This window comes from Euprymna scolopes, chromosome 45 (assembly GCF_053919585.1).
Source record: "Euprymna scolopes isolate OS-2025 chromosome 45, ASM5391958v1, whole genome shotgun sequence".
Lineage (NCBI taxonomy): Eukaryota > Metazoa > Mollusca > Cephalopoda > Sepiida > Sepiolidae > Euprymna > Euprymna scolopes.
This window is the reverse complement of record NC_136526.1, coordinates 44221259-44247226: the sequence shown is the minus strand read 5'-3', so window position 1 is coordinate 44247226 and position 25968 is coordinate 44221259. Positions and strand designations below refer to the sequence as shown.

Genomic DNA, 25968 nt, shown 5'->3' with positions numbered 1-25968 from the left:
CGCGAATAGCTTTTGTGTGATCTCTCTATTGTAATTTGATTCCCCCCACACACACACACACTTTCTTCTTCGTTGCAACCTCGGGGTGGGGGAGGGGTATTTACGTCGAGTGGGGGGGGGGCACATGCTACGAATTCGTCAGATCATAATCTATTAAAGTACTTGTAAAAAAGGCACAGGAATTGTGGTGATGTGACAGAAGTTGGAGGTTAGCCGATAGTGCGGGACCTATTAGATTGGAGATTTTTCGCGGCCTTGTATAAGACTCAACTATCGTCCTCCAATCGTAGATGTGTCCCTTTTCTTCTAGAGATTCATGTAGATGGGTCTGCTCTGAATGAGAAATCCATTCTAAAACTGTTTGGGGTCTTTCTTTCTCACAAAATCTTTCTTGAGGGTCCATATATTAAATCCATTGCTCTTACTACGTCTCGTAAAATCGGTTCTCTCTGTCGTTCTAAACACTTTCTCGCGCCTGAGGCTATTCTCTGTCTCTACAAATCCAATAGCAGACCATGTACGGAGTATTATTGTCCTATCTGAGTTAGTAAATCTGTGTCTCATTTAACGGTTCTTGATAAATTGCATAAACGTATCTGTAATTTGATTACCCCCCCCACACACACACACTTTCTTCTTCGTTGCAACCTCTCTCACACAGACGTGATGTTGCTAGTCTCAAGCTTTTTCTATAAATATTATTATGACATGTGTTCCTCTCAGAATTGTCTGATCAATTTCCTGCTTCCTTTGTTCCAGCTCGTTTGACTTGTTGGTCTAGTGGTCTCCATCAATTCATTGTTTTAATGCCTCATTGTGATACAGCTTCCTATTCCTGTAGCTTCTTTTCAGGGACTGCAACGTTGTGGAACTCTCTTCCTGTTCACTGTTTTCCTTGGTCCTTTCAAGACTAAAGTCAATAGCCATATCCTGCCTTTGCAATAATCAACTCTCGTTCTTGTTAGCTTCTTGCATCAAGCGGATTTACGACTTGTCTCGAGCGATTTTTATTTTTTTTTAAGTGGTAAATGCACCAGCTCAGATGTGGCAACGATACTCCATGGATGGGTGAATGGTGGCCTTGTAGAGGTACGGGATACCCGCATGTGTGTGTAGCTTAATGCTAATAGCATTAAATATTACAATCAATTTACAACCTCATTCCACTGCAGACCGGAAGTAAGTATGTGTCTGTATGAGATAATCTCCAAAACTAATTAACCGATCATAATGAGTTTTAAAAGACGGCTGCTAGGCTATATTTAATTTGGTTTAAGGTTATGCATAGCGGGCAAAGGAAGGCTAGAAATCTTTTCGTGGGAATAGCTTCTTTCGTAGAAATGCACGCCTGTGTAACTCTCTTCCGTTTGCCTGTTTCCCACCTGACTACAACTTGGATGTGTTCAAGTCCAACATAAACAAATTCCTAATGAACCGTCCCTTTAAGTAAGACACTTTATCAAATCTCCAATACTAACGATTACTACGATACTATCCCATTGATTATTCTACACGCAATAATCCTTATCCCCGAGTGGCTTCCGGGCTCTGATAAGTGGTGACTACCATGTAAAAAAAAAAAAAAACTTCGAATGATCATGAATATTAGACATGATTTAAAAAGATAGCAAGCATAAATATTAAAATGTAATAAAACGGAGTTAAACGATGGGGGGTGGCGAGGCAAGTGAGTTCGAAATTCTGGGGTCGGTGGGTTAAGCATTCACTGTAACTAAACTATACTTAATCCTGACCGATAAATAAATTTGACATAAACGGACAATTCGGAAGCTTAGCTCATTGTTCTAAAGGGAGGCAACTCTATTTTATTAAAATGGTTCGGATTTATTTTTTTTTTCTTACAATTACTCGAATGTTTTGTTTAAAAAAATTACAATATCGTTGCATTTTACTTTTTTGTTGTTTTGTTGTGTTTTTGTTTTGTTTTTTTTTGTTTTTTTTGTTGTTGGTGGCCAGAAAGTGGGTGCTCATTTTAAGTTAAATTTAGATGGAAAAGTGATCACCCACTTTTCGGAAAAAAAAATTTCTTCAGATCATGAAAACTATTTTGATACTCCTTGGGCGTTGAGTTCCATGGCGACCCGCAGAATTATTTAATGGTCGTTCCCTTAGTACCCCCTTAGTCAAGGCTAACGCATGCGCACGTAACATTTTTTTATTTATTTACTTACGTGGTGGAGTTTCTATACTGATAGGTTTTTTGAAATTTTTTCACTGGATTATTATTGATTGAACACTAACCAGATTATGAAAAAAAATTGAAAAAAAAAAATCATTTCAACATTTGAAAGGGATACTCACTTTTTAGTTACCACGTTCTGGTAAATCGGTCACTTTTTATTTATTTATTTTTTTTTCTAAATACGGAAGTGTCTTTGGGAGATATAAAATGGTCGCATGTTGACGAAGCAATGTATCGGGAGGCGTACGGGATTAAAAATTATTGGTAAATTTTTAGATTAGGTCTACCTCCTCAATTTTCTTTTAAATGACGACTTGAAATGGTTTTCGACTATGCTGAATACGAAAATCGCATCGAAATTTTGCAGAAATAAGTAGTTATCAAGATATAAAAAGTTGTATTATGCATTGTAATCTTTGGCGGCCATCTTTTTTACGTGTGTGTATTTGCTTATGGCGCGTGTGCACGTAAAAAGATGGCCGCCGAAGAATACAATGCATAATACAACTATTTATTTCCGCAAAATTTCAATGCAATTTACGTGTTCAGCATACTCGGAAACCTATAAATGTCGTCATTGTAAGGAAAATTGTGGAGGTTGACCTAATCTAAAAAAATACCAAATTATTAAACATTTCTCCAGCATGTTAGTGAAATTTATAATACTTTAAAAAAATTAAAAAGAAACAAAACAAAAGTTTTGAAAAAAAAACTCACCTTTCACAAAAACAATTAAAAAAAAAAACACACAAACTGACTAAATAAGTAAAAAAAAAAATAATTAAAAATCTCGAAACTTTATTTTCATGAAAACAATAAAAAAAAGTCCTGTTATCTCTATTTTTTTTTCTTTGAGAAACAAATATATTTCTGACTTACAAATGCGGTAGAGACTCATTATTTTTACTTTCTATGGTTTTGATATACCGCGTTTTTATTGCTTACAAAATGGGTGACTGATTTATCAAAACGTTGTAACTAAAAAGTGAGCACCACTTTCAAATGTCGAAATAATGATTTCTTTTTTACATTTTTTTTTTTTTTAATAATCGTTTTAATTAGTGTCCAATCAATAATAATCCAGTGAAAAAAAATTCCAAAAACCTATAAGTATAGAAATTAAGCATGGGAGTAATGTTTGTACAACAACGTAACGTCGCCTTTCGCACTTTTACAAACATTTTTTAAAAAAAGTAACTAAACCATTTATTGATAATTTGTCACGTGTACAAACATTTATTTATTTACGTAGGCTTAACTCCTTTCATGAATAAGAAAAGTTTCACTCTTTAAGAATAATAAAAGGAAAAAGTTACTGAACATTTATAAAAGGACTTCTTTTCATGAAGGCCAGAGGAATAGTTGGCCGAAAATTCGTGAAACAACAACAATAAATAAAAATGGTGCTAATGCAGAGAGCCGCGCTATTTTTTAAATCATATTTCCACGTTTAAATAACGTTTTACGATATGTTTTTTTTTATTATTTATTCAATTGTAAGGTTAAAGTACAGAATAGGTACAAAACATCCTTACCTCCCCATGTTAAGAATGACTTTTTAAATAATAACATTATTTCAGCACGGATCACTCTCTGCATGAGTAATCTTATATAGAAAAAAAAACTCAAAAGCAAGCAACAAACTTTTTTTTTTGGCCTTATATAATAAAGAAAAGATGTGTAAATTAAAAAATTTGGAAGATAAACAAATGAAATATGTTTTTTTTTTGTTTTGTTTTTTTACTTATCGAGTTAACAGAAAATTAAACCTTTCGTCAATTCGTGGCTGTGAAATGAATCGAACCGGAAGTTCAGTTTTATCAACAGAACAGATTCGCAGAACCGATAAATAAATATATTTATTTTATTTAATATTTTAATTTTAATTAGGTAAATTTATTTTAATAACATAAAAACATACCTCGACTCTAAAAATGGGTTGTCTGAAAATTTCAAATAAATTGGTAACGTATAAACATGGTTTTATTTCTTTAGAACGAACCAACTTTACATTTTTATATATATAGATATATATATACATATATATATATACATATATATATATATATGTGTATATATATATATGTATATATATATATATATATATATATATATATATATATATATATATATATATATATATATATAATTGGCTATAAAGGTGGGTGCAATCAATAATTGGGGAAAATATGGCCAAATACAACTTCCTCCACATTAAAAACGATCTTGTGTCACATTTTTCTTTCGTGGGGAAGCAAATAAATACCCAAGTAGAAAAAAGAGTTTTTAATATCAATGCACAAAAATAAAATTATAGGAATACAGATTATAATTTTCAATCGCAACACAGAATTTTATTATTTTATTTTGATTTTTTTTTGATTTTTTTATTTTTTGCAATAGTCACGTCGCGATTTAGTTACTTTGTTATTTTATATCAGAACAAAAAAAAAAACAATTTAAGATAAAAAAAAAAAAATCAATTTTTTCGCAGATTTGGGAATGAAACCAAGCGAAATGCCGGGTGGGGCACGACATTCGCATTCGTGGTTAATCAACCACTTAAATTTAAACACTGACTGTTTTGTTGTTGTTGTTGTTGTTGTTGTTGTTGTTTTCGTGAGTGGGAGGGTGTCCCAAAAACAGACGCAGCAGATTAAAAGAAATAACAAATGAAACATGTATAGCCCCCCGTGAGTGCACAGTGAACGAGGCATTAAAAAAATGACTAAGTTCAGCCTTGCTCTTCCCCCCCCCCTATTTAGCCCCAAAAGTGCCCAGGGAACGTCAAATCCTGGTGAAAATGAACAAACAGTACAGTTTTTAAGCCTTAACATATGTAAATTGGAGTTCTGCACGATGCTAAAAAAGAAATGATTAAGTTCATCATTTGCACCTCCTCCCTATTCAGCCCCAAAATTCCCCAAAACCTTAACATATTTAAATTTGAGTTCAGCACCATGCAAAACTGCTAAATAGACATTCACAGAACATTTTGAACAAATATGGTAAAATAGTCCCAAAAATGGAGTGTTTTTATTAGCCCTAAAAGAGCCTCTGGGAAACACCCAAGAGTTATCGCAAAGTATATACAAACAAAATTATATAGAAATTAGTTAGTTATAACTTTTCAGAAAGTTTTATAAAAATCCAAGGCATCATTTTTTTTTTTTTTTTTTTTTTTAATAAGCACAAAAGTGTCAATTTTAGCCATTTTAACCCGAAAGGCACCCTTAGGTTCTCCTAACCGGAGTTTTCTTGGAAAATCCGTCATGTTTAATGTTTGTGCAAAAATTCCAAAAAAAAATACAAGGTGCAGTTATTGAGAAAAGTGCGGACAGACGAACAGACGAACGGACAAGGGTGAATTTACAGGTCCACCATCCTTTTGTCGAGGGATAAAAAAAAAAAAAAAAAAAACGATATACGTTAACAAACAATGGGTTATAGTCAACTAGCGTCTTCCCTAATTTTCTGCATGACGATACCGGAACCTGTGAAAAGGCAAAACAGTATTTCTGCTTTTTTTTGTTATTCAGTATTTGTGTTTTAAAGCGATTTATTGAATGAAAATATAAAAAAGGACATTTTGAAAATTATATAATAAAAAATAACAAAATCATACAGATTCGTGCAGATTTCATATTTATTATTATAGAGCCAATACTTTATTGATTATTATATTGTACCAATTATATAGTACTGATTTCAAAAGATTTTTTTTAAATTGACTTGGGTGCCATCAGCTAGAATCGGAACCAAAATATTCAGTGTTCCAGCCGTGTTCTCTTCCGTTTGAGCTAACCCGACAGATACATAAGAAAGATTTAAAATCAAACTATTTCAAGCTGTGATTGAATTTGCGTATGCGTAAAAGTAATAGAAATATGATGGCAAGTTGAAATTAACATTTTGAATTTTCAACTTGCCAACATATTTTTTACGCGTTATTCATCCATCCAAACAAAGAGTTTACTCATTGTAAACCCTCTTTGATGTATGATTACGTCATTGTTTTTATTTATTTATTTTTTTTTTTTTTACATTTTCACCTCAAACAAGGCATTGCCACTTTGATTATAGGGGGCTACTATCAGGGACATAAGCATCAGGGGTACTGTGTAGGAAGTTGGGCAGCAAGATGTCGGTTCACGTTGCACTTGAACTTCTGCATGTCAGTACAGTCGGGGAAGCAGGGACCCGGAAGGGAATTCCAAAGTCTAGCTGTTCTGGGAAAGAAACTATTGGGGTAGAAGGCTCTCTTGCATCTAGGGATCTCTACCGTGAAGGGGTGGGATTTAGCTGCTTGTCGGGTTTGTCGGGGGTGTTTACATCCAGGGGTACAAGTGTTTGCATTTCGTCAGAGTATTCACCGTTAAAGTACTTGTAGAACAGGCAGAGGGATGCAACATTTCGTCGATGTGACAGAGGCTGAAGTTTAATTGACAGTTCAGGACCTATCAGATTGGCGACTCTCTTTTGAACCTTGTCTAGGAGAGAGAGAGACTAGTAGCAGATGCACCAGCCCAAATATGACAACAATACTCCTTACATGGGCGAATGGTGGCCTTATACAGGTATAGGATACTTTCAGGCGTTAATAGCTTTCTAGCACGATAGAGAGAACCCACCTTCTTCGCAGCGGTCCTGGCAATGTTCTCAATGTAATTGTTCCAACTCATGTTTCCTGTGAACGTTAGGCCGAGGAGTTTAAAAGGTGTACTTTCAGATAAAGAGTCATTGGCCATTATTTCTTGTTAATTTCGGTGTTATGTGACCAGTAATTTAAGAGTTTATCGGTTAAATATTTTCGCACATACATACATACATACATACACCTACTGTGTTTATTTATAAAGGTGAAGTGGCGGATTAGTGTTTCATTAATTAATGTATCAAAGATTTTGGCGAAGAGAGGGATGAGGCTAATGGGGCGATAATTTAGTGGAACAGTTCTTCGTTTCATCTTTGTCTTCTTCTTCTTCTTCTTTTTCTTCTTCTTCTTCTTCTTCTTCTTCTTCTATTTTGACATTCCAAACCTGCCCGAAAATATATATCAAGTTTGTGCAAAAATAATGTCGTTTTTGACGTTCAACTTCAAAAGATACATTCATATATATATATATATATATATATATATATATATATATATATATATATATATATATATATATATATATATATATACACACACATATCATATATATACATATATATATACATATATATGTATATATATGTGTATATATATGTATATATATACACATATATATACATATATATATACACATGTATATATATATACATATATATATATACACATGTATATATATATATATATACATATATACATATATATAAATGTATATATATATATGGCGAAACGTTGAGTATCCAGGTCCTTCCACCTCCATTTTATTTCATATATATATGTATATATATATACATATATATATATACATATATATATATATATATATATATATATACATACATATATCATAATAAACTTTATTAATCGAAATAAGAACCATTAGAATCGACACATTTTTGCCATGAGAAACAAGGAAACATGTTTATTTATCTCATTAGCATAGAAATCAGTTCTGGAAGCGATGAAGTCATTGAAGGCCGATTCGTCTTTTGAAGCATTTTTCGTGCAAGAGGTTGTCGAGATGCTTAAAAAAGTGATAATCGGTGGGTGAGAGGTCCGGTGACTATGGCGGGTGAAGCAGATCTCGTAGCCCGATTCGTTCAGCTTATACAGGGTCAGTTGAGCAACATGCGGACGAGCGTTGTTGTGGAGGATAATTTGTCCCTTCATATTGATCAATCTTAGGCACATACGTTGGAGCTTTTGGTGCATTTTTCCAATTTGTCAGCGATACTGCTCTACTGTTTTGCCCAGATTCAAGAAGTTGTGATGGATGAGACCGGCCGCAGACCACCAAACAATCACCATAACATTTTTGGTGCAATTTCGGCTTCGGAAAGTGTTGTGGTGCTTCTCCGGTATCCAACCACTGTGCTGAACGTCTCCAGTTGTTTTAGAGGATCCACTTTTCATCACACGTCACAATCCGCTCAAGAAATGGATCGTTTTTGTTATGCAGAAGGAGCGTAAAAGACACCTCAAAACAATGATTTTTTTTTGGTTATCGTTCAATCCATGCGCCACCCATTTATCCAACTTTTTTGACTTCTCTATTTGCTTTTAATGGCGAACGACTGTTGAGTGGTCGATCTCGAGTTCAACAGCAACTTCTCGTGTGATTTTGCGACGATCAGCTTAAATTAAGGCTTTCAAATGTTCGTTATCAACCTCAGTCGGCCGGCTGCGACCGTCTTTATCTTCGATGCTCTCATCACCATTGCGAAATTTCTTGAACCACCGTTGTGCCACAGTTCGTTAGTGGTTCCTAAGCCAAACGCATCATTGATATCACGAGCAAGAAAATCGTGCAGAACTGACTTTTGTCCTTGCTGTCAAAAAATCTGCAAAATAAATGAAGAGATTGAGAAGATAACGAATACCAGGATTCGATAGAACGAAAAACGCGCTTCAAAATGATGTCAAGCATGGCTATGAATGAAATTCAGAAAAATATACTATAAAAGCGAAAGTGTGCGTGTGCATTTTTTTCGTATGTCGGAGGGGGGTCACTAAATCTTACAACTTTTTATATGCTGCCTAGATTATAATATGTCCGATTTACGAAACGAGGTCGTCTGAATCTTTTATTATGTTATAAAATTCGCGCTGTGATTTCATTTTCTCTACTACTATGGCGTGACGTTTGACCTAGAAAACCACACGTTGACGTTCGTTGAACCACCTGCTTTTTTAAACGTTTAATTTCAGCCGTTCTCAATTTCCTGCCCTCGTAATGATGTGGTAAGTCATCAGGATATTAACCCCAAGGCTTCGGGTTAGAGCCTACCTCCCTCCCAATACTTTTTTCTTTTCACCCGGGCAACGCTAGGCAACCCCGCTAGTCATATATAAAAGTAACATATGTGAAAAAAACGATATTGTTTTTGCACCAACCTAATAAAACAAACATATCTAACTGACTTTCTCCATATATTACAGAACAGGTAAAAGAATTTGGATTATTGTGACGACTGTTTTTATCGTGGATATTATTCTCACAACTTTTCGACCAATGTAACCTCCGACCGTCTTCAGATGCGTCTTGCTGAACTAGGGAATCTTCTCTGTTGCAATTAGGAATCTTACGGACTTTCAAACTGAAACCTTTACGCAATCGATGAGGGAGATTGTTCCCATTCAATCACCCTTGACCGCATAAAAGTCTCCAGTAATTCATAATTATATTCTTTGTATCACCTCTACTAAGATGTGGAAGGACAATGAAATACGAAATATCCAAAATGTTATCGTTCAGCGATCTATGGAGATATATCGTTTCTCAATTTTTGAGATGATTCATATTATTTGGATTTTTCTGTCGACTCTCCTCATCTTCGGTGTCATTTTCATAACTTTTCGGTCGATGTAACCTCCAACCTTCTTCGGGTGTATCTTGTCGAACTCATAAATGTTTCTGTCGGACTCGGGAATGTGGACAGAATTTCGAACGGAACCCTTTACTTAGTTCATATACCAACTTCAAAAACAATGTGTAGAAACAGCAACACGTATCACGACAAGATGGACAGTTAAAGAGAAACCTTCCACTAAAACAACTATTCAGCATAACATTAGCTCAAAGAAATCTGGACCAGACACCAAAGAACACCACTCGGAAACTCACCACAGTTTGTATACCACACATCAAGCGTTTGTCGGAAAAACGCACTTGGGATTCTGACGGACTTTCGAACTGAAATCTTTATTTAAGCGACGGGGTAGATTGTTTCCGTCCAATCACTCTCTCAGACAGAAGTTTTCATTACTTCGTAATTATATTCTTAATATCGCCTATTCTGAGGATTGAAAATTAAACCCTCAGATGGCTGTCACTTAGAACTGATTAGCACTTGGCACTTTATCGGCTGCGGCGTTATGGATTGCTGAACTTTGGTAAAATGGGAGATTTTTGAATTGTAACGTGGGTAGCTAACCAAACTCTCGACAAACAGAACAAACAGTGGATTAAATAAGGGTTTCATTTCGTAATTCCAAATTGATTCCCGGGTTCAGTACACAGATTCCTGAGTTTGACAAAAGAAACCTTAAGATGCTGAAAGATTACATCGACCGAAATGTTGTAAAAATGACATCCCTGGTGAGAACAGTAGTCCGAATAATTCAAATAATACAAATTAACATTCAACATCTCAAGAATTTAAAAACTAAATATAAATAAAAATAAAAAATATGATTCTTCCGTTGTTAGCAATAATGTCAGATAATGATGAAAAGAAAATTAATATTGATTTAAAATATATTAATTATATAAAGAAAGTTTTTAAATATTTGTATTATTTTTTCATTGTGTGTATATATTTGTTTTATTTTTTCATTGTGTGTATATATTTGTTTTATTTTTTCATTGTGTGTATATATTTGTATTATTTTTTCATTGTGCGTATATATTTGTATTATTTTTCATTGTGTGTATATATTTGTATTATTTTGTTATTGTGTGTATATATTTGTATTATTTTGTTATTGTGCGTATATATTTGTATTATTTTGTTATTGGGTGTATATATTTGTATTATTTTGTTATTGTGTGTATATATTTGTATTATTTTTTCATTGTGCGCATATATTTGTATTATTTTGTTATTGTGTGTATATATTTGTATTATTTTTTTCATTGTGTTCATATTTGTATTATTTTGACATTGTGTATATATGGTTGCATAATTTTTTCATTGTGTGTGTTTATATTTGTATTATTGTTTCATTGTGTGTGTTTGCATTATTTTGTCATTGTGTCTATATGCTGCATTATTTTTTCATTGTGTGTATATGTTTGTATTATATTGTCATTGTCGGTATAATTTAAATTATTTTGTCATTTTGTGTATATGTTTGTATTATTTTGTCATCTGGGTTTGACCTTTACTCCTGATCTGAAATAGAACACGTACATCAAGTCTGTTGCCAAGGTCGCTGGAAAGATGGTGGCATCCTTCTATCGCTCCAGAAGATATCTCACTTCTGATGCAATTCTCTATCTATATAAAAGCCAAGTACGTCCAAGGGTGGAATACTGTTGCCATATCTGGGCCGGAGCCGCTAAAAACAGCCTATCCTGCCTTGACAGAGTACAAAATAGACTTCGTGGCTTAGTGGGGGATGCCCTTTTCTCTACACTGCAACCTCTCTCCCACAGAAGAGACGTTGCGAGCCTATCCTTGTTTTATCGTTATTTCCATGGCAGGTGCTCGTCTGAACTCCAATCTCTGATCCCCCCTCGCCAATCTTTCACGAAAAACACCCGTCTAGCTGAATCCACTGTGAAAAATTTCCCCCACTCTAAACCTGTGCCTAAATCAAAACGCGGATTCCATGAACAAAGCTTCTTTCTTAGAACAGCACGCCTGTGGAACTCTGTTCCGTCTGCCTGCTTCCCACCGGACTACAACTTGGATGTCTTCAAGTCCAATGTAAACAAATTCCTAATGAACCGCCCCCTTAAGTAAACACTTCATCAAATCTCCACACTAACGTAATATACTTGCAATAACCCTTATCTCTGAGTGGCTTCCGGGCCTTGATAAGTGGTGATCACTGTGTAAAAAAAAAAAATTCTGTGTATATGTTTGTATCATTTTGTCATTGTGTGTATATGTTTGTATTATTTTGTTATTATGTCTATATGTTTGTATTATTTTTTCATTGCGTGTATATGTTTCCATTATTTTGTCATTGTTTATATATGTTTCCATTATTTTGTTATTGTGTGTTCGCATTATCTTTTCATCGTGTGTATATGTTTATATATTTTGTCATTGTGTGTATATGTTTATATTATTTTGTCATTGTGTGTATATGTTTATCATTTTGTCATTGTGTGCATATGTTTATATTATTTTGTAATTGTGTGTATATGTTTCCATTATTTTGTTATTGTCTGTATATGTTCGCATTATCTTTTCATTGTGTGTATATGTTTATATTACTTTGTCATTGTGTGTATATGTGTTTATATTATTTTGTCATTGTGTGTATATGTTTATATTATTTTGTCATTATGTGTATATGTTTGTATTAATTTGTCATTGTGTTTATATGTTTATATAATTTTGTCATTGTGTGTATATGTTTATATTACTTTGTCATTGTGTGTATATGTTTATATTATTTTGTCATTGTGTGTATATGTTTGTATTAATTTGTCATTGTGTGTATATGGCAATATCATTTTGTCATTGTGTGTATATGTTTATATTACTTTGTCATTGTGTGTATATGTTTATATTATTTTGTCATTGTGTGTATATGTTTGTATTAATTTGTCATTGTGTTTATATGTTTATATTATTTTGTCATTGTGTGTATATGTTTATATTACTTTGTCATTGTGTGTATATGTTTATATTATTTTGTCATTGTGTGTATGTTTGTATTAATTTGTCATTGTGTTTATATGGCAATATCATTTTGTCATTGTGTGTATATGTTTATATTATTTTGTCATATTATTTTGTCATTGTGTGTATATGTTTATATTATTTTGTCATTGTGTATATATGGCAATATCATTTTGTCATTGTGTGTATATGGTCATATTATTTCGTCATTGTGTGTATATGTTTATGTTATTTTTTCATTGTGTGCATATGTTTATATTATTTTGTCATTGTGTGTATATGTTTATATTATTTTGTCATTATATGTATATGTTTATATTATTTTGTCATTGTGTGTATATGTTTATATTATTTTGTCATTGTGTGTATATGTTTATATTATTTTTTCATTGTGTGTATATGTTTATATTATTTTCTCATTGTGTGTATATGTTTATATTATTTTGTCATTGTGTGCATATGTTTATATTATTTTCTCATTGTGTGTATATATTCGCATTATTTTTTCATTGTGTGTATATATTCGCATTATTTTGTCATTATGTGTATATGTTTATATTATTTTGTTATTGTGTGTATATGTTTGTATTATTTTGTCATTGTGTGTATATGTTTATATTATTTTTTCATTGTGTGTATATGTTTATATTATTTTGTCATTGTGTATATATGTTTGTATAATTTTTTTATTGTGGATTCCGGATGTCATGTTAAATCCGGTTGTCAGTAAAAATAGAATACAGTTTTGTTGGTTAGGGGTAGGGTTTATTGTATTCTGCTTCAAGCAAATGTAATTTTACATTCACAATTCTTGTTTTTTTTATTATATTTTAATAAATAGTCCCAGTATACATCAAATAATGTGATTTTCTTTTGTTGGTTTGAATGTAAAATTTACAGTGTATTAATGATTTAAGAAGCAAAGCTCTGATTTCTTTCTTGGCAGCCCGACTGGGCGACGGATTTGGCTCTTTAATAACACGTCCATATCTTGAACAATGCACCGGTCTTAGTTACATTAGGTCGGCCACATCTAAAGCTGACAACAACAAAACCATTGTCGCATTGATTGTCAAGGACGTATTCTCGCTTGGTATGAGCAACACATCGAGTATCCTGCTTATTGACTCCTCGTATCGAATTTTTTTTATAGAAAATATTGAAATTTTGGAAAAGAAAATTTATTGTGCGGACGTAGTTGTCAACACGCACTTATTATTTTTTCTTTTTTAAATAACTTTGTCTTAATCTAACTGGACCCTTTGTTTCTACAAAAACGTGGTAGATGCAATTTTGAGGCGCGTCTTATTTGTTCGTACATTATTGGTTGGTAAATATAGGGTTCACATATTTCTTTCAGGAGAAAGATCGAATATATACGCACATGGATAGATGAAGCAGGTCGTCAATTTAAGCCAATAAATGTTTAAAACTCTGCAGACAAAGAAAGCGCTTATCAAGTATCAAAAAACAAAATGATGAAGTGGACCACACTCAGTGTCACAGTTGTTTATATTGGTAAGTAGAATTGTTTGTTCTTATTTTTAGAACCGGTGCATCACTTGCACTCTCAATATGCCTGATTTTTATTCCTGAATTTTTTAAATTATCTATACACACACACACACACACACACACACACACACACACACACACATATATATATATATATATATATATATATATATATATATATATATATATATACGTTTTATTTTTTATTACCGTATCTTTCTGTTAAGTTACATTGTTTGAGCTACCCGGCCGTTTTTTTTGCCGTCTGTAGCTTCCTCAGACTTTTACAGAAATAAAACGCATATTTGATCTACAACAGTATTGAGCACTTTCTTCAGTTTTTATTAATTACCATTTCTACTATATATATATATATATATATATATATATATATATATATATATATATATATATATATATATATATTGTGGCGGTAGTTTTAGTAACTCATATTAGGTGATTTCTAAAGTTTGTAAACGAAAATAAAATAGATTATTTATTTTTGATGATATCTTTCTGCATCTTTAATACAATCTGACATTGCGAAATTTTTTAAATATGCAAACTTCAAACAATTTTTTTAAATATGCAAAATTCAAACAATTTTTAAAATATGCAAAATTCAAACATTTTTTAAAATATGCAAAATTCAAACAATTTTTTTAAATATGCAAAATTCAAACAATTTTTAAAATATGCAAAATTCAAACAATTTTTTTAATATGCAAAATTCAAACAATTTTTTTAAATATGCAAAATTCAAACAATTTTTTTAAATATGCAAAATTCAAACAATTTTTTTAAATATGCAAAATTCAAACAATTTTTTTAAATATGCAAAATTCAAACAATTTTTTTAAATATGCAAAATTCAAACAATTTTTTTAAATATGCAAAATTCAAACAATTTTTTTAAATATGCAAAATTCAAACAATTTTTTTAAATATGCAAAATTCAAACAATTTTTTTAAATATGCAAAATTCAAACAATTTTTTTAAATATGCAAAATTCAAACAAATTTTTAAAATATGCAAAATTCAAACAATTTTTTTTATTAAAAAAAATGTCTTTTAAATGTTGCCCATTTTCAGCTTCGCATTTTGGTGCTCTTTCTAAAACATTGTTTATGACGGATTGCAGAATCTCTGGATTGCGATTTAACTCCCTTATTTCGTTCCTATGTTTTTCTTCAATTCTTGCAAGGCTTGAGTTTTCTTTCTTTAAGATATCCCTAGAAGAAAAAGTCGGAGTTAATCAAGTCTGGGAAATGTGGTGGCCATTTGGCATTGCCATAGCAAGAGATAAAGTTTTTGCCAAAGCATTGGCTGGGAAGTTCCATGGTGTCTCTTACCGTATGTGCCATTGTCTCAACTTGTTGGGACCATAATCTGGGCCTATTTTGAATTTGTGGGCGCAGGAAGTTGGTATCTCTCTCCAGTAACAGTGACAGCATTTTCGTCTTGAGTTTCAAAACATAAGGTCCAGTAACTTCCTCCTCCATTACTGCACACGATACAGTGCATTTTATGGAATGCAACTGCTTTTGATGGATTGCCCTTGGATTTTCAAAGCCCCAAATCTGTCATTTCGTTTGTTAACGAATCCATTCAAATGAAATGGGCTTCATTTAACATAATCAACTTTTGCAAGGAATTGGAGTCATTTCGGACAAATTCTTGCATTTGAACTGCATATTGAACCCTTGTTTAAAAATCTTCGAGTTTTAAGTGTTGAACAAGCTGCACTTTGTAAGCAAAGAGTTTTAAACTGTGCAGAATATTGTGTAGTGAGCTTCGACATATCCCAAGTTGTGTGCAACGTCGTCGAATCGATGTTTCAGGATGCTGCTCCACGCTCTTTCGCACTGTTTCCCTATTTGCGATGACGTTTCAAGATCTGCCAGCTCATGGGAGATGAAGTACAGCTCCTTGGTCTTCAAATCGGTGCACAGTGTTTCGAATTGTGTTGTAATATAGGCTATCTCTTACATGGGAATGCCGTCGATAAGCTCTATGTGTAAAAACAATTGATCCCTGATTTTGGTAAAACAATTTCACAATTTGCATACGTTGTTCAATGCTATAATTATCTGTAATTAATTTTCAATATATTATCTGTAAAATATCTGAAATATAGAAAAAAATAGTCATTAATGGTAAAATGACAAAGATTTTAACCTTTCAGTGACTTTTTTGGACACCTCGTATATGCAACTATGACAACTGCGTGATTTGATAATTTTTAAATTATAAATTTATATAAATTATAAATTTATATAAATTTATATAAATTATAAATTTATATAAATTATAAATTTAATTTTATGATTTTTTTTCACTATGACATGAACATTAACGGCCTATTTTTCTATAAAAAAAATTATTAAAACAAACGTCTTAATATATACAGTAATAGATATGAAGGTTAACTAATTTGCACATTCCTTTGAAAAACGAACCTTTATTAATTAATGATTGTTTTCGTTTATCTATTACGCTTAATTCTATATATCCATAGTTTCTACATTGTGTATAATTGCATAGAATTTATATATATATATATATATATATATATATATATATATATATATATATATATATATATATATATATATATATATATATATTCTGTTTTTTACTTTTAATCACCTGGCCGAATTAAGTTCTAATAATAAATAATTACTAGCCCAGACTTAGGGTTAGGGTTAGGATTCAATAAAAATATTTTTACGTCATGAGTTAAGGCCATTTATGTTAAGATAATTTTGGTTTTCAAATTTTAATTAATCACAAAAATTGTAAAAAAAAATATCCTTTACATTTATTTGATACATATTTTTCTGTTGTTATGTATTCGAAAAAAAATAATCTTTTTCGCATACCCGATTTACTTACTGCATTTCAATAGATTTCTTTCGGTAGCGGAAAATGGCACAATCAAAAGTAATGACGTTTATCTAACGTTTCTGAATTTTTGAGATGAGGATTGGTTATTCGTATTATTTGGATTCATCGGACTACTGTTCTCATCTTCAGTGTCATTTTCACAACATTTCGGTTGATGTAGCCTCCGACCTTCTTCAGGTGTATCTTGTCGAACTCGGGAATGTTTCTGTTGAACTCGGGAATTTGGACGGAATTTCGAGTGGAACTCTTTATTTACTTCACGGAGGTAGCATACTCTTGTTCCGTCAGCCATGATTTGATAGAGATCATAAGTAATTCATATTTGTATTTTTTTCGGTCGCCCATACCGCAAGGACCCGTGGCACAGTGGTTAGAGTACTTGGAAAAATCAATTGTAATAAGTGACATTCTCCATAAGGCTGAAGGTTCAATCCTCAGTGTAGGCGACAAAAAAAATATAATTGCGAATTACTAAAGGCTTCTATCCAGTCATGGTTGACGGAACAAGAGCATGCCACCCTCGTGAAGTAAATAAAGCGTTCCGCTCAGAATTCCGTCTAAATTCCCGAGTTCGACATGATACACCTGAAGAAAATCACACTTTAGATAAGAACAGTAGATGATGATGCAATTCTCTATCTATATAAGAGGCAGCTACGTCCAAGGATGGAATGCTGTTGCCACATCTGGGCAGGAGCTGCTAGAAAGGACTTATCCTGCTTTGATAGAATTCAAAATAGACTTTGTAGCCTCGTAGGAGATGTCCTTTTCTCTTCTCTGCAACCTCTATCTCACAGAAGAGATGTTGCGAGTTTGTCTCTGATGTATCGTTATTTTCATGGCAAGTGCTCGGCTGGTCCCCCCTCGCCAAACTTTCACAAGAAACACCCGTCTAGCAGAAAAAACACTATCACTAATTCCTCCCACTCTTTATCTGTGCCTAAACCTAAACGTAAATTTTATTATCAAAGCTTCTTTCTTAGAACTGCACGTCTATGGAATTGTCTTCCGTTTTCCTGCTTTCCAGTTGACTACAATATGGCTGTGTTCAAGTCCAACGTAAACAAGTTTTTGATGAGTCGTTCCATATAAGTCAACAAATTTACCGAATTTCCATTACTAACGATTACTATATTCTCCAATTTCTACTGTACACTCTTTACCCCTTATCCTCGAGTGGTCTCTTGGCCTTGATAAGTGGTGATGCCTATATATAAAAAGTTCGATGAATGCAAGTAATACGAACGTTTATCCATAAATATATCAACATTGTAAAAATATTTGTTTGCGGTACAAAACTTTAATATGACTAATGTATGCATTTTAAAACATAAATGCATTAAAATAATTAAAAAAAACAAGACGGACATGTCCAGCTAACCGGTTTTGAACCTCGCTCAACAGAACTAAATCGAGGTTGGGATTAAAATTAAAAGGAAAATATCATGATTTTGGAGATTATAACGAGGAGAATGAAATAGAAGCCACATTAAGTCCAAGCAGATTTTCTATTCGTTTACAAACAGAAGTTCACAAAAACGTAATGGTTTCTATAATCTTCAAATGATAGGATAAGTCGACTATAACTAAGCAAGCACCGAATTTTCAAGCAATTATTATTATAGACAAGAAACTGAAAAAAAAATGGTAAAGAAACAAACATTTATATCTTTGTTTCTTTACCAAATGACTGTTGCCCAAGGCAAGATAACTTGAAAATATGCCTATCTGTATATTTTGGGCACCTCTAACAAAAACTATTGAGCCATGCTGTAAATATACACGTTCCTATTTACCTGCCTTCCCACGAGGGCAGAGTTATACACAAGGTCGTTTTTAATATGGGGAAAATCCAGCTTGCCCAAAACACGTTGCGAGCAGAAGAGACGTTGCGAGCCTGTCTTTGTTTCATCGTTATTTCCATGGCAAGTGCTCGTCTGAGCTCCTATCTCTGTTCCCCCTCGCCAATCTTTCACGAAAAACGCCCGTCTAGCTGAAACCACTGTCAATAATTTCCTCCACTCGTTATTTGTGCCTAAATCAAAACGTAGATTCCACGAATAAAGCTTCTTTCTTAGAAGTCCACTCCTGTGGAATTCTCTTCCGTTTGCCTGTTTCCCACCTGACTACAACTTGGATATCTTCAAGTCCAACATAAACAAATTCCTGATAAACCGCCCCCTTAAGTAAGACACTTTATCAAATCTCCATTACTAACGATTAACGCGATATTATCCCATTGATTACTGTACACGTCTTATCCCCGAGTGGCTTCCGGGCCTTGATAAGTGGTGACTACCATGTAAAAACAAAAGTACGACTTATTTAGAATGGAGAATAAGTCGACGTTGAAATCAGAGGTACGTGAATGCTAATTTATAAGATATTCAATAATGGACGAGCCATAAGTATTATTCAAAACATACTATATTATAAATAATTTGAATAGAAAACTTTTGTTGAAACGTGTTATTTGACCCGGATGTCCAATCTTTGCAACGTCTTCCCGACGTAGTGAAAACCGTAACTACATTTGAATAAATAAATAAATAAATAAATAAATAAATAATAGAATTATTGGGGGTGGGGCATCTTTTCAAATTAAAGTCAGAATGATCCTGATGGGAAAACAACTTGTGCATTCGATGCAAAATAGCATTGTTGTACAAACAAAGAGATTAAATTTGTACATGAATCACTCATGTCACCTAGCCAAGGTAGGTTACTTAGCAGAGGGGGGAGGGCGCCCGGCCTTGCCCAGTTGTAAAATTGAATGCGGAAATGTTTTGTTATGTAAATTTTTCAAAAATAAATGACACTTTTTTTTTCTGTTTACTCAAAGTTTATATACATTTCTAATGCTTCTAAGAGCTTTTATACCGATTTTTATACATTTAAGCGAGCCAGCGCTAAAAAAAAAAAAAAAAAAAAAAAATCGCAAATTAAGAGTTCGCTGACACCTCGTCTGTTTATCAACAACATTAACAATAATAAAAGCATTTTACTTGCAACGAAAAAAAAACAGGCAATAGAAAGAACTCATTTAAAGCTTATAGGTTAAACAACGTTTGTGTGTGGGGGGTATACGTATGGATTTGGGCTAACGGATAAGGCTGGAGAGACATATGTGTTGGTTTCGATTCTATCTGATGGTACACAAGTAATTTTTTTTTAAATTACTACTATATATTGGATAGAATTGTTTGTTTTTATTTTTAGAAGCGGTGCATCACTTGCACTCTCAATATACCTGATTTTTATTCCTGGATTTTTTAAATCATCCATACACACACACACACACATACATACATACATACATACATATATATATATATATATATATATATATATATATATATATATATATATATGTATATATATATATATATATATATATATATATATATATATATATATATATATATATATATATATATATATATATACGTTTTATTTTTTATCATCGTATCTTTCTGTTAAGTTACATTATTGTTTCAGCTACCCGGCCGTTTTTTTTTTTTTTTTGCCGTCTGTAGCTTCCTCAGACTTTTACAGAAATAAAACACATATTTGCTCTACAACAGTATTGAGCACTTTCTTCAGTTTTTATTAATTACCATTTCCACTATATATATATATATATATATATATATATATATATATATATATATATATATATATTATAGCGGTAGTTTAGTTTCCTAAAGATACATCCAATGAAACAACATGTGTCTACCAAAAAGTGCTCAATGAAGGTATATTAAGTTTATTTATACAAATATTAATGGCTACATATGCGCATACATGTTTCTGTAATCACCCGTGCTAATGGGAGATTACGTCTTCATGCCATGAATTACCTTCGAAAACTGACATTTCAAGACACAAAAAAAGCAACAAAAAAAAAACTTTTCTTCATTTCGTTTCCTAATATGGGTGGGAGGGTTATGTGTAGGACGATGAGCAAAGCACTTGAACGATCCATTTGTCACGGGTTTTATCTTACTAATATCCTAACCCTTTATTTTTATTATTCTTTTTATCATTCTCCTTCTTTGGTAACTCATATTAGGTGATTTCTAAAGTTTGTAAACGAAAATAAAATAGATTATTTATCTTTGATGATATCTTTCTGCATCTTTAATACAATCTGCGAAATTTTTTAAATATGCAAAATTCAAAAGTATAGCGCCTTCGTTCCGTCAAACATAAGGCTTAGGTGTTCGAAATTCTTACAAATTCTTGAGTTGGACATAAGGATTCCCGAGTTCATCAGAACACAAGTCAAAAAGGTTTGACGGTTACAATGATATCGTGGGGTCTACCTTCATACCGAAAGTTCATAGAGTACACTCAACAATATACAAAAAAAAAATGACAAATACAAGTGGGGAATTTTCACGGGTTAGTTTTTGTATGAAGAAAATTATAAGCCTTGTGTGTGTATTTCTCACGTCACTATAACTTTATAATTACACATTGATTACTTTATCATGTATACGAATCGAATATTTATTGAAATAAAAACGTAAATAGCATAAACCAAAATGAAATGTCAAGACACAGTCATTGACACGCACACACGTGTGTGTGTGTGTGTGTGTGTGTGTGTGTGTGTGTGTGTGTGTGTGTGTGTGTGTGTGTGTGTTGGGGGGTGTATACGTATGGATTTGGGCTAGCAGATAAGGCTGGAGAGACATATGTGTTGGTTTCGATTCTATCCGATGGTACACAAGTCATTTTTTTTTTTTACTCACTACTATATATTGGGTACAATATAATAATCGATAGAGAATCGGGTCTCTAATAATAAATACGAAATCTGCATGAATTATAATATTATATGATCGTAATATACTTTAAGCGTATTTTACGACCGGGCAACTCCGGGTGACCTGCTAGTTTTACTATATAGTTTCACTGTATAGTTTTCAACGAGCTTTAATACGTACTATACAAGAAGCAATAGGTTCGAGAATCGTTGAATGTATATGCTATGGAATTTATGATGAGGTGATGGTTTCAAAAAGAGAGGTCGAGGGAGCGACATATTTGAACGACATCATTCCAAACGTAATTTTTTTTTTTTTTTTTTCACAATGGCGAAATATTAATGACACAAGCACGTGATTTCCAACACCATCACCTACCTACTTCTTTCATAAAATTCGCTCCGCTATTTAGGCAAACGGAAAATTGAAACTACAACGACCAGGATACAAGTAATGATTCATGCATACATCTATATATGAACTCGATCGGCCTGTGGCAATTGTAAAGGTATAAACCTTTTTGAAGCGGTAAGTTAGGCCTTTTTTTTTTTTTTTTTTTTTTTTTTTTTTTTAAGATCCTGCTTAACTGGATTACTGTGTGTGGGTGTGTCCTCTTTGTTATTCCGGAATGCGAAAGAGGCTTTAAATCGTGGCATCTATGCCCGACAACTGCAGAAAAAGTTTATCGAACAACGGGTAGCACTATCAAGAGTTTTTGCGGGGTGGGGGCAGGGGGCTCACTAAAGTTTTCGGCACTGTTTGAGCTGTTTAGGCCGCAAAGATGCTCCTCCAGTGGACCCGGTTCTGGCTGGCCCTCTTCAGTTCGGCTCATGTCATTCCGGCAGCCATAGGGTTTGGGTGACAAAATGTCTCCCCAAGGTACCAGATCTGAACTGCACACTTCCAGTGGAGATTTAGTTAGTACTCTCCCATCTCGGTCTTTCCATCCTCCCTGAAGCTTCACAACTAGTTGGTATGTCATCTACACCAGTTTATTATTATTATTATTATTATTATTATTATTATTATTATAAGGGTGCTTGTGCAGTGTATGCACGTGTATTTTAAATAGTATTTCCAAGTTGAATTAAATTTTTATGGTATCATTTTTGTTAGAAACACACTCAATATATGTCAGCCTGTGTCACGGTAACATATATTGACTGAGTTTCTAACAGTATTTTGTATATTTCTAACAGTATTTTGTATATTTTTTTTAGTTTGGACTTATTTCCCTAAACTTAACGTATTCAACAGCGAGCTCGCCGCCATTTGTCTTTTTCAAATATATCGATAAACACTATGATTTTCGAATCGAATAAACATTTTACATTAAATAAAAACGCTAAATACTTATCCAGTTAGGTACAAAAGTAATTAATCTTGCCTTTGATAGCATTTATTTGTTATATATTTGTTTTTACAGCCTTTTCGAATCTATGTATATAGTAAAAAAAAAACGTTTTTTTTATTAAATTGTTAGGTGAAAGTGCAGAATAGTTATAACCCCCCCCCCCGTTAAGAATAGCTTTCTAAATAATATTTCAGCACGGCGCAAAGCAAACAACATTTATTTAAAAGATAAAGACAAGAAAATATGTTAACTAAAATTTAATGTACTCTTTATTTTTAGTTCATATCAAAACTTTAATTAAAACTGATTAGTTAATGAATTTTTAATTAATTTGTGTTGTGCGTATATCTCGGGAGAGAATAAAAAATTTCCTATTTCATTTCCCGTTTCAGTCATGTTAAAATGTTATAAAAAAAATAAACTTGATGTTTTAAATATATTTCAAAGAAATAAATTACGCCCGGTGCTAAAATATTGAATTCATCGATCGTAAACAACAACAACAACAACAACAATAAAACTGTCGTGAAAACTGCTTGTAACTTTAAAATATTTGGAAATACTCAATGAAAAGTTTTATTTATTATTAAAAGAACGAACTGAAAAATATTCTTATATAAAAATTGTTTGTTTTCCAGTAAAAAAAAAATAAATAAATAAAATGAAATAATCGACTTTCTCCGATAGAAATAAAAGTTCAAAAACAGGTTCACTTACTATATTTTGTTAGATTAACAGTATCCCAATGTACAATTATAATAATTATTATCCAAATGGAGAATTGTCCTTTCTTCTTAGAAGAAAATTCATGGACGGTCGGTATCAAAGCCATACATAACCGTCATTCGGGGCGGACTGTTCAAAAGTCACCTCACTGACATTGTGTTACCCCTCTTTTGCTATCACCCGGACCGCCCCTCCTTACATACGACACTTATATATATATATATATATATATATATATATATATATATATATATATATATATATATATATATATATATATATATGAACAAATGATTAATAAAACATGTTAAAAGACATCTTGAAAAAGAGTTAAAAACATATTTAATTTTAAAAAAGGAAGCACAAGATAAGTGGATAGTCCTTAATCCGCGGAGTTTCGAAGAAATACTCTCCTTCTCATCAGAGGGCAGGAATTAGCAAAATGCAGGATCGAATTTTGCATGTAAAAGTATTTAATGAAACTACAAGTAAGTCACAGATCTTACTTGGTTAAAAAAAAAAGGTGAGGTAAGGGGAACAGGAGGCAAAAGAAAAAGAAAAATAAAAAGATTTCACATGAATGGATAGTCCGGTGATTACTACTTTGAGGGGAGGTTATAATAGTTATAGCTTCAGATGTACAGAGGTGACAAGACTTAGATCCTGGAGTGTAAGACTTAACTTTTTTTAGGATGGTCCATTTAATTGAAAAGTGGGTATTGGCAGAGTTAAGCTTTTTAACCAGTGTAGTTAGAGAAGTTCCCTGGTTATTATTTGAATTTTGGTTATTGAAAGAAGAAGTGTGGTTTGAAATTCTTTTCTTTATTAAAGTTGAAGTAGCACCTATATATGTATATGTTTTATTAATAGCTCGGGGTCGAGAATTAATATTAATTTTATTATATATATATATATATATATATATATATATATATATATATATATATATATATATATATATATATATATAATTCTTGGTTCGTTTGTTATTAATAGTCTTAATAACCACTGGACGGATTGCTTTGGCATTTTGCTATAATATGTTTACTGTACCCACGCGTGTTTTTATATATCCCTTTTTAATTATAACATTATACTTAAATTTTCTTTAATAAAGAGATTGATTTCTTTGTAAAGATTTGGCCATTTTTTTAGGGACATATATTTATCACCGCCTGCTATCACGTGACATCACTAAAAGGAACTTATATATAACAAACTGACTTTTTTCGTTTAAAAATGGAATTATTTCCCTTTCGTTAATTTTTTTTTTATTTCGTGTTTTATATATATAAAGTACAATTGTTGAATGTTATTCTTTTGATTATATTCGTTTGGGGGAATTAAAAAAAAGTAAAAAACGGAGCGAAATTAATTTTTCGTTCCACTTTTTTACAACAACCGTAAAACAGCGCATACTTCGCAAGTTTTTCCATAAGTTACCGAGCGACCCATAAAAATATGATAGCTGAGTGTCAAATCTGCTGAAAATATTGAAAAAAAACTAGAACCTCTCCTAAACATACTGGCAATAATTTGCTTTAGTCCTTCCCTTGAGTGCTTCCAATGCGGATGTTTATTAGAAGCTGAGCACTTATTAAAATTATTTAATTGTTGAATTTTTATCATTTTGGTTACATTTGTTAGTTTGCAATTGCTGATAGCCCACTCAAAAAATTGAACAAAAGACGAAATTAAAATGAATGGTATTCATGCAGAATTTGACCCCCCCCCCCGATTCCAATTATGGTTAGGGGTCGATCGGCAATCACCGGATTCAGCCGAGCGTTGTTCAAATATTGAAACACTAAATCAACATTTTATTTACTTTTTTGCATAATTAATGATGGGAATATTTCTTTCTGTTTATTTTCTTAACATCTGTTGACAGAAAAATAATTTGTACATTCTCTTGAAAAAAATCAAAGTTTTCTCTACTTTCACCTACCTATTTACAGTGTTCATATAAAGCATCTAT

At 32.3% G+C, this 25968-nt stretch overlaps 1 protein-coding gene across 4 annotated transcripts in view; it reads left to right on the top strand.

Moving 5' to 3' along the window:
• LOC145269513 (uncharacterized) overlaps nucleotides 1-25968 on the top strand; it is a 100121-nt gene that overhangs the window by 5707 nt on the left and 68446 nt on the right. For 2 of the 4 annotated variants that reach the window (XM_080125255.1, XM_080125257.1), the window contains exon 2: nucleotides 14076-14233. In XM_080125255.1, the coding sequence (XP_079981381.1) occupies nucleotides 14191-14233 (43 nt within the window). In that variant the 5' untranslated portion in view covers nucleotides 14076-14190. Of the gene's footprint in view, nucleotides 1-14075; nucleotides 14234-22105; nucleotides 22439-25968 lie in introns of those variants that run through there. The other 2 variants (XM_080125258.1, XM_080125256.1) reach the window with 2 other exon arrangements.